The sequence below is a fragment of the Poecilia reticulata genome, chromosome 14, assembly GCF_904066995.2.
Source record: "Poecilia reticulata chromosome 14, P_reticulata-male-v2, whole genome shotgun sequence".
Taxonomy (NCBI): Eukaryota; Metazoa; Chordata; class Actinopteri; order Cyprinodontiformes; family Poeciliidae; genus Poecilia; species Poecilia reticulata.
The window spans coordinates 16,765,068-16,780,514 of record NC_088843.1 but is presented as its reverse complement, the minus strand read 5'-3'; the positions used below and the strand labels follow the sequence as shown (position 1 = coordinate 16,780,514).

The 15,447-nt window shown below is 41.9% G+C and overlaps 1 protein-coding gene across 2 annotated transcripts in view; it reads left to right on the top strand.

Moving 5' to 3' along the window:
- The window catches only part of zzef1 (zinc finger, ZZ-type with EF hand domain 1), a 34,156-nt gene that overhangs the window by 1,038 nt on the left and 17,671 nt on the right, over window positions 1-15,447 (top strand). For both annotated transcript variants that reach the window (XM_081615867.1, XM_081615866.1), the window contains exons 2-29: window positions 309-453; window positions 1,701-1,895; window positions 1,999-2,182; window positions 2,265-2,464; window positions 3,911-4,121; window positions 4,205-4,321; window positions 4,431-4,609; window positions 5,555-5,653; window positions 5,742-5,833; window positions 6,078-6,223; window positions 7,342-7,447; window positions 7,915-8,133; window positions 8,639-8,730; window positions 9,308-9,534; window positions 9,609-9,742; window positions 9,940-10,010; window positions 10,096-10,210; window positions 10,293-10,458; window positions 11,314-11,435; window positions 11,539-11,656; window positions 11,769-11,943; window positions 12,037-12,118; window positions 12,205-12,406; window positions 12,539-12,672; window positions 13,025-13,265; window positions 13,352-13,431; window positions 13,501-13,591; window positions 13,679-14,159. In XM_081615867.1, the coding sequence (XP_081471993.1) occupies window positions 309-453; window positions 1,701-1,895; window positions 1,999-2,182; window positions 2,265-2,464; window positions 3,911-4,121; window positions 4,205-4,321; window positions 4,431-4,609; window positions 5,555-5,653; window positions 5,742-5,833; window positions 6,078-6,223; window positions 7,342-7,447; window positions 7,915-8,133; window positions 8,639-8,730; window positions 9,308-9,534; window positions 9,609-9,742; window positions 9,940-10,010; window positions 10,096-10,210; window positions 10,293-10,458; window positions 11,314-11,435; window positions 11,539-11,656; window positions 11,769-11,943; window positions 12,037-12,118; window positions 12,205-12,406; window positions 12,539-12,672; window positions 13,025-13,265; window positions 13,352-13,431; window positions 13,501-13,591; window positions 13,679-14,159 (4,424 nt within the window). The remainder of the gene's footprint in view (window positions 1-308; window positions 454-1,700; window positions 1,896-1,998; window positions 2,183-2,264; window positions 2,465-3,910; window positions 4,122-4,204; window positions 4,322-4,430; window positions 4,610-5,554; window positions 5,654-5,741; window positions 5,834-6,077; window positions 6,224-7,341; window positions 7,448-7,914; window positions 8,134-8,638; window positions 8,731-9,307; window positions 9,535-9,608; window positions 9,743-9,939; window positions 10,011-10,095; window positions 10,211-10,292; window positions 10,459-11,313; window positions 11,436-11,538; window positions 11,657-11,768; window positions 11,944-12,036; window positions 12,119-12,204; window positions 12,407-12,538; window positions 12,673-13,024; window positions 13,266-13,351; window positions 13,432-13,500; window positions 13,592-13,678; window positions 14,160-15,447) is intronic.

Genomic DNA, 15,447 nt, shown 5'->3' with positions numbered 1-15,447 from the left:
GACTCCTTCAGGCACCACACACAAACACATCGCTGCTGTCTGCTTCCCTTAAATGTACACTGCTCAAAAAAAATAAAGGGAACACTTTAACATTTAAGTGAACACTGAAGTGTTCCCTTTATTTTCTTGAGCAGTATATATTGCATATAGCTACACTTTCAAAGAAGTACTTTAATCCATTATGCATGTAGGGGTAATTCAGTTGTGAGTTCTAGGAATTGTATTTGCATGCGTTTGTTGTGTGTTGTGATGGGATTGATTTGTGTCAGAGTGTAAGGGTGTGTCGTCTTCTGTTTCCCTGATCGCAGGCGTTTGGACAGTTTGATGCAGAGGGGGATGGAGTGGTGGACATAGAGAGCATGCTGATTGCTCTGAAGAACTCCAACGGAGCTAATCTACAGGGAGAATTGAGTCATGTGATACGACAGCTCCAAGCTTGCTCCCTCACACCAGGTAAGATTGGGAATTTGTTTACACACACGCACACACCTGCATCGACTACGTTCTTCATTACAGCCCTAAAATTCAATGTATTTTTAAAAAACTGATGTCTGTTTTAATATTCTGAAAAGTGTGGCATGCTTTTGTATTTTGTACCCTTAAAGACGCCATTGCCACCAGCTACTTTCAAAGTTAACCTGTCAGAGACTGTAGGAGCTGCTACAGATTGGAGAATCTGTTGGAAAAAGCACTGAAAGATTCAGTTTAGAGTTTTGACTCGAGCTCATGACGAGGGAACAGAGCAATCATGTAGAAGTAGGTGGTTAAATACGTCTAGAGGCGACTGTGGCTCTAGAGTAGAGTAGTCGTCTTGTGATCGGAAGGTTGTAGGTTCAATTCCAGCTTCCACATGTCGATGTGCCCTTGGGCAAGGCACTTAACCCCAAATTGCCTACCGATCTTTGTGCGAATGGGTGAATGTGACTCTAGTGTAAAGCGCTTTGAGTGGTCAAAATGATTGGAAAAGCGCTATATAAGTTCAGTCCATTTACCAATTAGGTGGTTAAATGAGAGAACGATTGAACATTTTTCATGCATGCAAAACTAACACCGCACATCATCCTGGACGCACCACCTTGGCTCTAAAAACATGGTGATGGCATCGTCATGCTGTGGCGACTCTTTTCTCCAACAGAAACAGGGAAACTAGTCAGAGTTTATACCAGGTGGAGAGAATTACAGGACAACGCTGAAAGAAAGCATGTCGGAGGCTGAAAAAGGGTTGTGAGCTTTCAGCTAGACGACAACCACAAACCCACAGCCAGGGACCCGATTTAAGGATTTAGATCAAAACATATGAATTTGTTAAAATGGCCCAAAGTCCAGAACTAAATCTGATTCGGAAGACTTGGAAGTTGCTCTTCAGAGATACTCTGAATTAATTTGAGCTATTTAGCTAATGTAGTTTACCAGAAGATCGTAAACAGACTATACCATAACACAGTTTAAGAGGGAATTAAAACATAGAATGATTGAAAACTACAAAAGGACTTAAATATTTGAAACTGTCGTGATGGTGTTTATATGTATTTTTTTTGTTTCTTTTTTCTTCTCTTGTTTGGATTTAATAGTTGATTCTGTTCATATTTGCTACGCTAAATCTATGAAGTTCTGTATAATCCTGGACGCCATTTGCATGCAGTCAGACTGTTGTTTCATTGTTTTGGTGTTTCTTATTTGTTTTGTTTTATTTCCTACAGGTTTCGTCGACATCTTCTCAAAGAGCAAAGATAGATTAGGAGCTCACGCCTCTAAGATCCTTAAGTTCCTCCACAGGAATCGCATTCCCAGCAGTGCCATCCCGTTCCCGATTTTAGAGGGCTACAACAGCATCTGCACCATGAGGTCCAGCGTGGTTCAAGACTTCCTGGAATTTCTCCTGCAGAAGGAGAAAGGTGAGTGACAGAGTGAGGTGGTCTAAGAATTCGAGACGCGATGCACCTTCGCTTCCCGGCTGCTGTGCTAGAAATTGTCCCAACTGGAGTCGCTTCCTTTCAGATTTAGACATCCAGTACAGAGCAGAGCTGGACCGCGACCCAGACGTGGATAAAGTCAAGGTGGTCACGCAGTGCTACAGCACGATAGAAGCGTCCTCCAATGTCTCCGAGATCTACAAGATGACAAACGGGGAAACGTCGTCCTTCTGGCAGTCGGACGGCAGCGCGCGCTCACACTGGATCAGGTAAAACGTGCGACTCTGCAGTCCTGAAACCGTCCAGTTGTGACTCTTCTTCTAAGTTTTTAAAAAAAAATTTTGGTCCCAGACTGAAGCTGAAGCCAGACGTGGTTCTGAGACGTCTGGCCATCGCCGTGGCTTCCAACGACCACAGCTACATGCCCCAGCTGGTCTCGGTGTCTGTGGGGAAGACGCGGCTTTCCCTGCAGGAGATCAGAGACATCCGCATCCCCAGCAACGTCACCGGCTACGTGGCTCTGCTGGAGAACGCCAACATCACCCACCCCTGTGAGAGCCTGTTTTTATTCTCCGTTCAAAAATGATAATAAAACAAGGGTTGAACCGATATGAACCCTTCAGCTAATATCCGATATTTATACTGCCGTTAAAGCAGCGCTCCGATATCTACCGATAGTACGCATATTCTTTTCAATGCTTTAAAAAAAATAAATGCAAAGCTACTAGAGAGCTACTTCAACAATAATATATAGTAATAGCTATAAAACTCAAACCCATGTAAATGTTTTACTCCATTTCATAAAAAACAGAATTTTTATTCTTGGTTAATCACATAAAAAAACAAATAAAATACACAGAAGAATTTATTTGTAAATGTGAAAACATACAAGGGGGTTGAATATTTTTGCAAAAAGCCGCACGGGACTTGATAACAATCGAGGAAAAGAAGCATGCAGCTGTCAGACGTCGGCACAGAACACACACAGTAATAAACTTGAACTATGCATTTACTTCCTTTGCATAGTTTAAATTGTATTGCATGCTTATTACCCTGCAAAGAGCCGAGGGCTGAGTAAGACGAGCTAAACTGACGCTCAGGGCGTTCTGCATCCTAAACCTGTTTGCAGATGGGATTGTTGTGAAATAAAAGTTGTTTTGGAGCATTTATTGTGGAAGAATGACTGTGCTGCTGTGATTATTAGAATTTGAAATGGCGCGTTTCTCTTGAAAGTATAGCTGGGAAAAGGTCAGGGGTCAGCAACCTCTACAGTCCAAAGAGCCATAAGATTTATCTAGTGCTGCAAGAGACTTTAGAAAAGAATGGTTTCTAATTATAAACGCCTATTCTATAAAATGTGCTTTTGTAGTTGTATCAAAGAATGACAGTTTTACTTCTATTTTTAAAATCGACCTCACAGAAACTTTTTTTTGTTACATTTTTGTAGAAACAAGAACTTTAATGTTGTAATCTTTCCCTGAGAAATAAGAGTTGTAGCCGTTGTTTTATTTATCATGTTGCACGCAGCTACTTTTCTTCTTAAATATTAAAATTGGAAATATGATATTATGACTACATGATGTGTAAATTTTGCTGTATTGGGAACCGATAAAATAAAATTTAAAAAATGAGTTAAGAACTTAGTTTGGGATCTAATTACCAAATGAAAATGAGTGAATTATGCAAATATTGACTAATTTCTGTCTTTTTATTGTGACAGAATAAAATTTTATTCAGATATTGCATAAAATAAAAAAAACTGCAAAATGTAGCCTTTTTTTTAGCTCTGTTTTCAAAAATGTTCCTCAGTGCTTATATATTTTTCTTCTTCTTTATTTTAACTTATTAAGAACCACTGTGAAGAGAGTTAAATTTTCCTCTATAGACGCAGGCAGCAGATCCCTGGTATCAGGGGTCAACTGAAGGGGATTTTAAATTTTCTTTTCATACGTGTTCCGTCACTCGGCTAACCACGTTTCTTCCCGAACAATCCCCAGACGTCCAAATAAACATCAAGCGATGCCTGAGCGACGGATGCGACACGCGCATTCATGGACTGAAGACGCTGGGTTATCAGATCACCAAGAGTAAAGAGGTGTCCGTCTCGGATGCTTCGGCCATCTGGTACCTGTCTCTGCTCACGTCCCTGGTCACCGCGTCGATGGAGACGAACCCAGCTCTGGCTCACACCGTCCTCCAAAGCACACAGTAAGATGCAGAGATGTAAAAAATAAAAATGTTTGTAAAAACATGTTAATTCAGCTTGTTGTCACTGCTCTTTTTCCCCCCAGGAAAGCCTTACAGCACATGCCACCGCTGTCGCTAACGCCATCGTCCACAGAGTTCCCCAAGTTCTTCTCCCTAAACATCCTGGAGGAAGTGGACGGCTTTCTCCTCAGGATTGCAAAGTGAGCTGCTGTTTCTTTTTTTTTTTTTTTTAAACGTTCATCTTTCCATCTTCTTCAGCTGCAGTATGATCATTCTATTGAAACCACTTTGGGTTTTGTTTTTCTTCAGCTGTTGTGTGAGCCCTGACGCAGAAATGACTCTCTTGGCCTTTGCCCTGGCCAGAGGCAGCGTGGCCAAAATACTCCAGGCCCTGTCCTGCATCAGTGATTGTCTACAGACCAAGTACAAGGCCTCCTCACTCATCGTCTCCATGGCATCCGTCAGGCTGCGATTGCTTTATCGTAACGGTAATTTGGCTTATCCTTCACCTTTCTGATTTGCATGTTGTTCCTTATCATCCTTAAAAAGTCTTAAATTTCTGTGTCTAAAATTAAATGTCTTCATTTTATTAAAAAAATGTAATCTTGTATGTTTTTCTTCTATATTTGTGTCTTTACTGGGCTAAATTGAAAGAAACAAACAAAACACACAGATTCAAAAAACTGATAGAAATTCAAATTCTGAAATACTTTATTGATCCCAAAGGATCCAATCAAAAGACACCACCAGCTTAGACAACATCCAATTCCAGATGCTTGTCTTATTCAAATAGCAGAGTAACAACTGTAACTCACAGAAACGATTCAAGTAACAAAAAAAAAAGAATTTCCATTAAGTTTCAATATGGCTCATAAAACAGGTCTTCAATTTATGTATCTAAAATTAATCCTTAAATTCTTTTAAAAAAATCTAAGTTGGCTTTAAATTCGTCTTAAATGTTTTAGTGGCAGGACTGTTTAATCTGATATATTCTATGTATTTTTCTTTTTGGTTATGTTTGTGTCTTTACTGGGCTTAATAAGAGGAGGCAAAAAAAAACCATACAGATTTAAAAAAACAGAAGCAGCCACTGCTAACTAGCTACTAACATACCCTTTGCTAGCTAGCTTTTTTGCATCTATTGTGGGTAATTGTAAATTTATCGCCAGTTGGCTGAGCGACATTCGTCTTTGCTATTGGCTCACTTATGTTTCCGATCCGTGTGCACAAAAACCTGGCACTACTACTACTACTACATGAAACATAATTTCTTTTGCAAATTTCTGCTGTGACACAGGTCTTAAATTTAATTCATAATGGTCTTAAGAAGGTCTTATATTTGAGTGCTCGAAATCTGCAGAACCCCTTCTTTGCATGTGCATCTTCTGAAAGGACGACGGCGTTTATTTGAACCAAACTGCGACTTGTTGCAGGAAAGCCCCTCCAGCTCCACCTGCAGGCCTGCGACGTCAAGAGCAAAGAGGAGAAGTCGGGACCGGAGAACATGCTCACAGAGTCTTCCACTGGAGATGGTACAGCAGCACCAAACTCAGTCTGGAAATGAAGGAACATGCGCTCACGTGTCAGCGGGGTGTTTCTGTCTTTTTTGTTTTTGTCCAGGTTTCCTCACAGAAAGCGGCAGGAAGAAAGCCAGCGTCATCCTGTCCACGGAGGACCAGAGCAACTTCCAGGTCACGCAGATGAAGATCAAAGTAAGACGGCACCGTTTCACACGGTGAAATCAGTCAATCAGTCATTTTATTCACTCACTCATTAATTCACAAACACATTTTCTTATAGCACGTAATTTCTTTCTTGCTTTAAACGTAAATAATAGCATTTTAAAATTAACTAAATCCCCTAGTGTCGAGGTATTTGCTTGAAATATCACTTTTATATGAAAGTCTCATAACTCGTGGGGTGTTGATTATTTTTTTGCATTGTCGATGTGATCAGGTGCGAAAAGGAGCGATCGGCGCCAAGTGTGGCTTGGTGTTTGCGTACATGGAGGAGGAATCTTTTGATGCAGAGAAACATTTCAAGAGGTTCAAAAAGTATGACTCGTGGAACTACAAGGACTACAAAGAGTTTGTACAGGACAGGTGACAATTTCCTTTTATTTTTCTTTTACGAAACTATTCACAACTATCTAAAATTTGTCATATTACTAACACAAGTTTCAGTTATTCAAAAGGGAATTGTATGTAAAAAGCTGTTGCGTAATTGGGAAGCTGAAGTAAAATATGTGGTTTTCAGAGTTGTTTGCAAGTAAATGTGTGAAAAGTGTGGTGTGCTTTTTTATTTTTGCTCCATATTTTGACACAACTAAATAACACTTAATTAGCCACAGTCAACCTCTGTGTGAGTTGTAGATGATCACAATCAGACCAAATGTTCATATTGATGCAGCCCTAATTTTCATTTTTTTATTTGTGAAATATATTTTGATAACTTTGCACCAGTACAGCAACGCTTAAATCCACCAATTGCTTCACAAGCTTCGTCAAACATGTAAAAAAAAAAGTCCAACTTTAATTTGTTCAGTCAGTGCAAGTAGGAGTATAAAAGCCAAAGTAAAATAAATAATGAAGAAACTGACGAAAATAAACACGTACAAAAAACGGCAACAATAGTTGACTGACTGTGGTTTGTCTTCGAAATGTCTTTTCCAGACTCATAAATGTCAGTGACTTTGTCTTTCTGCTGTTTTTGACGTTCCATACAATATCTTTCTATTTTAGATCTTTTCTTCACCAGAGAGGTTCCATTTAAATTATTTGTATGTGCATATATCTTATTAAATATCTCACTAAATGATTTAATATATTTAAATGATTCATCAGGGAATATCCAGGCCTCGGTTTGGCTTGTGAAATTGAGTTCAGCTTTCTAGGAAATGTAGTTTAATTAAAGTTAATTCATGATTTAACAAAGAGTCAATTACTTTCCCAGAGGAACAGGACGGTGTGGGTAGCTTTTATTTTTCTTCCCCCTTGAATAAATGAAATTATTGCTTGAAAGTCACTTTTTATGTTTACTCGTGTTGTTTCTGTCTGCTATTAAAATTTTTAAAGGTGACAAAAAACTGCATGAAGAAAATAAATCTGTAAGGAGGCAAACACTTTGTCACACCGCTGTATGTCCCTTAATGCCATGAGTGTCTTCATGGGAGATCTGTGTAGTTTATTACCTTTAGGTCTCTCTGTCACGTTTCCTGCAGCGGGAAGTTGTCGGCGCAGAGTGAGGATGAGCCGATTGGCTGGTTTGAACTTGAAGAGGACTGGAATGATGTGGAGATCAAGCTGCAGCAGTGTCGCGTTGCTAAGGTACCGGCCAGTCCGTTCGCTGATACCGTTTAAACCTTTTTATTTACCTTTTCTGTTTCCTCCCAACTTCTTTTCTCTTAATTAATCCTATTTTTACACTGGTTAGCTGGTCGGCTGTGTTATACCTAAGCCTGTTAATCAATGAATGATTCAATAATTTCCATTCTGATTAATAATATTTTTTGAAGAGCAGTTTTGCTTACAGATTTCATTATTCATTCGGTTTATGTGTGGTTTTTATTTCATTTTTGTTGTTTTGGTTGCTGTGTTTTATTTTGGATATTTAAAATGTCTTCCAGTTCCAACCTTTATTAGTCTTTGACTTGAATTGTTCTACCCCCACCATTATAAAAATGGTGTCGAAACGATAATGTTATCGTTTATCGCAATCATTCCTGGGACAATTCCTGAATTTGTTATTGTTTCAGACTTGGTAGCATCAACATCTCATTGTTTTGTCTTCTCAGTTCCTGATGGTGAAGTTCCTCTGCACCAGGCAGGACTCGGCCGAGCGGCTAGGCGTGCAGAACCTCAGCTTCAGCGGCTACCTGTGCCCCGGAACGGAGAGGCTCGTCGACCTGGACGACCTCGGCGGACAGGGAGACGGCCTTGACCAAAATGGAGTCACGGGCCTTTGTCTTCTCAATAAAACCCTTTTCTTCGTACAGCAGCTTACGCGAGACATGGTAACGTAGCACCGCCTGGCAGATTTACGTTATTTAAGTTACATTTTTGGGTATAATCGATCTTCCCTGTATTATAAACAGAGCATCTGTCCTTTGGAAATCATTTTGTAGAGATGTGGAATTGAAAGAGGAAGGAGGTTTTCCTCGGAAAATGTTTGAAAGGCTTCCAGGAAGCCTGGACGGCTATTGATCCAGACCACTTTAAAAGAAAGTCGTCTGAGTCGTTGGAGAGACGAATCGAAGCGTTCAGGGATGACTCAACACTTCTGAACAGCAATGTCTATTCATGAGAAATCTCCTCAATTTCCACAAAGAAACACTAACAACAAATCCGAAGAGAAATAAGTTTGTTTTATTCTGGCTAAAGTAGCATTTAATCAAGCCGGAATGTGTGATTTCCCTTCCTCTCTGCTCATTTATTTGCTCATATTCAGTCCCTCTGCCAACTGCAGACTTTCTACTCGTTTGATCAGATTGACTCAACTGTGTTCCCTTGTGTCTGCAGGATGCCTCACACTTCAAGCAGAAGTATCTTCTGGACTTCAGTGGTCTCAGCCTTAACCTTTTCTGGAACTTCTACAATAAACTCAGGGAGATGTGAGTAATCAGATTACCTCTGCTGCTTATTTGTGACCCGTAAATGCAGAGTTCAGCCCAGAGGACATTTTCGGAACTGTTTTAAAGAATTAATGACCTTGCTTTTTAAGGAAAATAACTTTTTAAGAGCTGTAAGAACAAACAAAGGCCGAAGTAACAAGATGGCATCAGTTTAGCCCCGAGAGAGAGAACAAAATGATATTTTTATTGTAACCACTTAAGTTTATTTTATGCCCTAATAACAAAATAAAATAATTCAGTTAGTTTTTTAAATAAAAAAATTATATATTTTATTGCCTAAAATGCAATAGCACAACATTCCTTCAGTGTAAATCTGGAGCTAAAAAAAACAAATTCCTCCTAACATCAACATGTGAAAAGCTCTGCCCTTTCTGCTTGACTTTACATCAAAATGTATGTATTTCATGTGCAGTTTTGGCTTTATTGTTGCTCCGAATGCGTTCTTCATCAAATAATCGGATTTATGACAATGAATCCGATTAATCGTTTCAGCCCAAACGATTAAGTCAGAGTAAGAGTGTTGGGCTCTTAGTTGTTGTTGCTCTCCGCGTTGCAGTGAGGGAGAGGAGGTGTTGAAGAGCAGAGTCCTCCTGCTCCAGTTGATGCAGAACTGTTTCCCCATGCTGCCCAACCCGACTGAGCTCCAGGACGCAGAGGAGAGTAAAAGACCAGAAGAATGTGCCTCTGCAGCAGCAGCAGCAGGTCCATCTGCATCCAGCAGTGGAGATTCTCAGAGCGTCTCCGGTCAGGCTGTGTCGGACCTCTACACTCACCTCTGCCACGGTAAGAGCAAGAGTCATTCAGGAGGGGGTCGTCAGGGTCAGCGGCGTTTGACAGCCATGATTCTTGTGTTTCAGTTGTGGACGGTCCAGAAGGAGAGACTGTAATGGAGACCATTTTGCACAAGGAAGCGGTGAAGGCCATTCTGAACGGAGCTGCTGTTTTCTTCCCTGATAAACTCAACAGGCGGGACAAGCTCTTCCACATGATGGCGAGTTTCACTGTTTTTTTCCGTCTTAATGCAGCTAAAATTGGAATCTAAAAAAAAAAATCCTGCTTAATTCCTTTTAACTGTTTTCTAGCAGAAATTAAACTCCTATAATATATAAACCTATTTATAAAGCGCTGTTTATTACCGATTGGTATTTATGTAGCAGGTTTAGTAATCCTAATCTGCTGTCTTTACAGAAAAACATCACTGAAGATGATCAGCCAGAGTCGGTGAAGGTGACGTTCGAGTCTCTTTGTAATTATTTCAGGTAAGAACACGTATCCAGACACACCTGTATGTATTTTACTCACATATGAGATGATATCAGCAACAGGTGTGCTGTCTTTGCACAGTAACCAGGATCCAAGCGGCCTTCTCCTGCTTCCCCCCAAAGGAGCGCCGTCAGACTTCGACATCAGCCCCATACTGGTAGTCATGGAGACGCTGCTACTCGTCGCATCGAGAGAGGTGACTTCAGACTTTCGTTACTCACTTTGAAAGTTCTACTGCATCAAATCGAACATTCCTTAACGAACATTCGGTCTTTCAGTGTGAGGTGATGTTGGTGGATGGGAAGACCGGAGCCAGCAGGAAGGTGTTGCTGTCTCTGTTCTGGGCTCTGCAGGGCAGCCTGCTGTCCTGGTGCTACCTGCAGCTCAAAGGGGGAACTTCCACACCCACCGCATGTGATCTGGCCAGAGACATCCTTCTAAGATGTGAGCCATTTTAACGGGGCTGGCTGCATTTTTGAAACGGGACGGCTTTGTTTAATTTCCAACGCAGTGCTGTACAAACTGATTCATAGAGGAACAATAATGAGCGCTGCTTGTTTTTAAGGGTGTGCACTAAAGTCTAATCAGAATAATAAATAATTTATTTAATGTAAGAGTGTCTGCACATCCTTAAGAAGTCTTAAAATTCATGTATCTCAAATTAAGGCCTTAAAATGTCTGAAATGCGTTTAAAAGATGTCTATAGTTAATCTCATCAGTATAATTTCTTCCTTAATAGTTGTCCATATGTATGTGTGCTTGTGTATGTATAGATACAGGCAATTAATTTATTTTTTGTACATTACTGTTGTGATAGAAGTCTTAAATTGCATTCATAATCTTCTTAAAGTCTTATGGTGCGTTCACAAAAAACGCGTTTAGAGCATCAGGTGCATCTGGTTTACATTCAAAGTGTATGGGGAGGCGCGTTGAGGACCCATTGCGGGGAGTTTTGCGTGTGTAGCATAGCACGATTTGAAGTGTTTGGAGCGTTCGACGCATCTGACAAATAGGCCGGCAACTGAAAACAACGGCTAGAGCGATTTTTGATGCGCCCTCGATGCGCCTCCACATAGACTCTGAATGTAAACCAGACACGCCTGATGCCCTGATGCACAAATCGCGAGGTGTTCAACAAAATGTCAAGCATCTGCATTCAAAGCGCACACACGTCGAACTTTCGAAGCGTTAGACGCATTTGGTGTGAACGCACTTTTATGTTTGAGTTGCTGAAACCTGCAGAAACCCTGAATGTGACCAGAGACGTTCATCGCTCCTCTTATGAACATGTTCCTCCAGATGTGGATCAGTTCTTGGGAAGCGTCCAGGTTGTGCTGGGCTCCCTGCTCGAGAGGTTCACCAGCAGCGAAATTAACAACAAACTGGGCAGCTCCATCCTGGCCACCATCTTCAGACAGCTGGTAACGCGTTCTTTCTCTCGTGAATCTTAATCACTCTCATATGCAACGGCAGAGCCAACTTTTTACCGAAGCATTTAGCTAACATTTGTTCGTCTCCTGCCAGATGATTTTCCTCCTGGAGCTGTGTTCGTTGGACATCCCGCACAGCGTGCTGCTGAAGAGCTTCTCCTCGTTGGTCGAGCTCCTCAAAAAACTGTCAAGCGACACAGGAGACATCTTCTCTAAGGCGAGTCTGTCGTACGCAAAATATAGCTGGAAACGCTTCTTAAATTCAGCTGCGATGTTGTTGCTAATCCGACTCTGTGGCTGAACTTTATTGTCGTTTATAACGACTGAAGGTGGATCAGGAGAGCTCTCACCAGCCTCAGAAACCAGTGGTGCTCAGGACGTGGAACATGGAGTCGCCTCACAACTACGAGAACAGCCAACATGAGACCACCGTCTTCGCTTGTCCCGGCGCCACCTCCTTCGAGGTGGAGTTTGACGAACGCTGCGAGACGGAGAAGAGGTCGCCGATGCACTGCAACGCCTTCCCACACATCTGTTTGGGGAAATTATTTGTGACAGCGTCTCACTCAGCATTTCCTCTTGATTCTCACAGATATGACTATCTAGAGTTCACCGACTCCAGAGGAGGGAAGGTGCGCTACGATATGAAGGTCGGGAGTGAGAAATGGCCAAAGGTAAGCGAGCCGAAGCCGAGTAACTATCGGAGCGGAAAGTCGTTGTCGCTCCGTCCTGCTACCTGTCCCTCTCTCCGCTCCTACAGAAGGTGACATTTGATGCTGGACCTCAGCTGCAGTTCCTGTTCCACTCTGACAGCAGCAATAACGAGTGGGGATACAAGTTCACGGTGACGGCCCTGGGTCTGCCAGACATTACCATTTCCTGGATGTCGGACCAGCAGTTACTGGTGGCCCGCCTCATGGGCCGCCTTGCATCCAGAACCTTGGCACTGAAATCTCCTTACGGTGAGGTTTAAAACTCTAACAGGAAGATCACAGCTGCTTTGTTTTGATTGTTGTTACGCTGACTTTTAAGTGTAAATCAGAACAGTAACATTTGTGTATTCCGCTCTTCGTCTTCTTCTCCTTCTTCTTCAGAGATCCGCAGCGTGAAGGAGCTTCCACCAGGAAAAATGTCCCACGTTCAGGCTTCGCCTTTGTGGAAGCCCATCCTGCGACACGGCTTGAGTGAAACACGGGAGACAAATCCCACCAGAAAAGCCCCCAACCAGGTTAGTCTGCTTCAACTGTGGGCGACTGTGTGGGTAGAGTGGTCGTTTTGTGATCGGTAGGTTGTGGGCTCGATTCCAGCTTCCTCCTGCCACATGTCGACCCCAAATAAATGTGCGAGTGTGAATGTGACTCCAGTGTAAAGCGCTTTGAATGGTCAAAATTAACTGTGCTTTCCCACAGTTTTTAATGCTAGCTTCACTTTAAATAACATAGTGACGTTGTGGAATCTCTTGTATGTATTGTACCCTTAATATTTGACATAAACCCTCAAATTTTCATCAATCTTCCATGATTGATTAGAGTTGTTGATAGAAATGACCATTCTCTTTTATTTGTCCCCGCGATTTGTAGATGGACACGTCAGCTTTGGATGAGATCTCTGTCTTCCTTGAGGACTTTGCACGGTGGAACCCTTCACAGGAACCGTCAGAGCATAAAGCAGAACTAATGCGGACCTTGGTGCAGGCTTGCAGAAAGCACTCCATGAGCAACGAGATCGTCGCCGGGGCAAAGACGGACCAGGCTGTGAACGCCATCTGGGCAGCCATGGTGTACCACACCCCGGCCCTCAACCAGGCCCTGAAGGCATATGGTAACGCTAGCTCTGATTGGCTGTCAGGTTTCCTAGCAATAGTTGTTGTTAAATCTAGCTGATGTGTCGCTCCTTTTTGTCTCTAGTTAATCAGGACTGCAAGTCCTTTCTGAGTGAAGATTTTGTGCAAGTTTACCTTCTGGCAGACAGCATCAGAACATGGATGGTGAGTTTTCCTCCCATGATTTATGTCTATCAAATCACTGCTCCTGATTGCATTTTCTTCCCCTCTCAGTTGGAGATGAAGCAGAGATACCTTGTTGGCAAAATGAACATTTATGATGATAAAGATGGGAGTCCAGAGGAAGTTACCATGGACTCTCTGGGTAAGGAATCCAGATAATCTCATTCCAAACTTCCGCCTCTTGGAAAGCGTTCGCTCATCGTCGCCACTGTCTTTTATTTTTTCCCAGCTGAGACATGCATCGAGAAGAGCCTCCTGCTGTTTCGTTTCCCTCCATGCGGAAAGTCATGTCAGGGTGCTGGGGACTCGAAAATGACTCTGCTCCGCTCAAGCTCAATCTCAGAAGGAGACTTCCAGCCCTCCTCCCCGCAGCCCGCCTCCCCGCAGCCGGGATTACCTGACGAGGCCGTCGACGGCAGGCTTGGTCAGAGTCAGCCGTCCGCCTCTCTGCCCCCAAACCCTTCGCCCTCCGAGCAGAGCAGACGGGGCCACAAGGAGCCCGCAGAGAACCTCCCCGTGCATCCGGCGGCCGGAGAGCCGGCCTCTCCCTCCACATTCCCCCGTAAAGCTCCGTTCAGCCGCTCGCGCCTTCGCCTCCTTTCCTGTCGCTCCGTGGAGGAATCCCACATGACCCCCTCTGTCAAGGAGCGCTACCCGATACTCAAACACATCCTGAACTTTATGAAGGACCAGGCTCTCACCACAGCAAGGTACACTGTTAGCGCCAGATTGTTCTGTAAAGTCCATAAAAGTCACGTTAGACATAAGTTTTGACACCATAGCCACTTTTTCTAATCGTTTCTAGCTTTTTGTTATAGATCGCTACTAATCAGTGAAAAATGTATCAGTGTTGTTTAATACTACTCCATGCCACTAGGTTGAGCTACTGCCAAGAATGAATGAGAAACGGTAGGAAGACTTTGTCATGGTGTGGAAACAAAACACGTTCTTGAATAACTCAGTGCATTTATTTAACGTAGCACAGCAAGTACAACTAACCGAGCAATGCCGTCATACTTTCTAACAATCAGGTTTATCAAACATGCTTAGTCATTGTACCAGTGGTGAATATGTGTTGTAAAATCTGACCTAGAATGTAAACAGATTAGTAACTACTGAAGCTAAAACTGTTCCATTCCGTTATTTGTATGTATTTGTTGCTAAACATTCCCGATACCAGTTAGGGAGGTTAAAGTTGAGCCACTACTTTTGTTGGTCGGTAACAAGCAGCCTCTAAGAAGTAAAGCAGGTCTACGAGTTTATCGTCACTGTATATTTGTTAGTGGGTCTGAAACGATTAGTCGATTATCGTAAACTAATTTGGTAATCAATGAATCGTTAACTGGACCTTACAGAATCAAAAATGTGATTTGATGAAAAAAAAAAAAACAAGCTCAGAGAAGTAGTTAAGCCAGAACTGCACAAACATATAAACATTTTGCATTAAAGAAAAAAAAAACATTTTATAAACATATACTGCTCTGAACTCCTTAAGTAGCTGGTTCAAATTTTGTAAAAAAAATATATTTAAAAAACCTTTTAAGCTTTTAAGCACTCTTTGCTCTCCACTTATTCATCAGTTGATTCTAAAAGATCATCAGTATTTTAGCCCTCCTCAGCCCTTCCTGCAGTCAAGCAGAAAGGGCTGTGGCGGGCTAAAATACTGAACTTTTCACATGTTGGTGTTAGAAGTTTTTTTTTTTTTTTCCTGCAGATGATCAAGCACACTAAATTAAGGCTATGTTATTGCATTTTAGAGAACAAAATATATAGTTTTTAGTTTAAAAAATTAATTATTAGATTATTTGCACCTTTGCATGCATTTCTAATACATATTGATAGAATTTTTCAAAATAAATGGAAAATCCTCAGAAATGACCATTAAAAAAAAAAAAATCCAATCAGAACAATCATGAGATAATCGATTATTTTATTAGTTGCAGCCCTGTTTTTCTGCGCACCAGTATTCTGCTGGAAGTTAACTGTAGCATTGTCTGA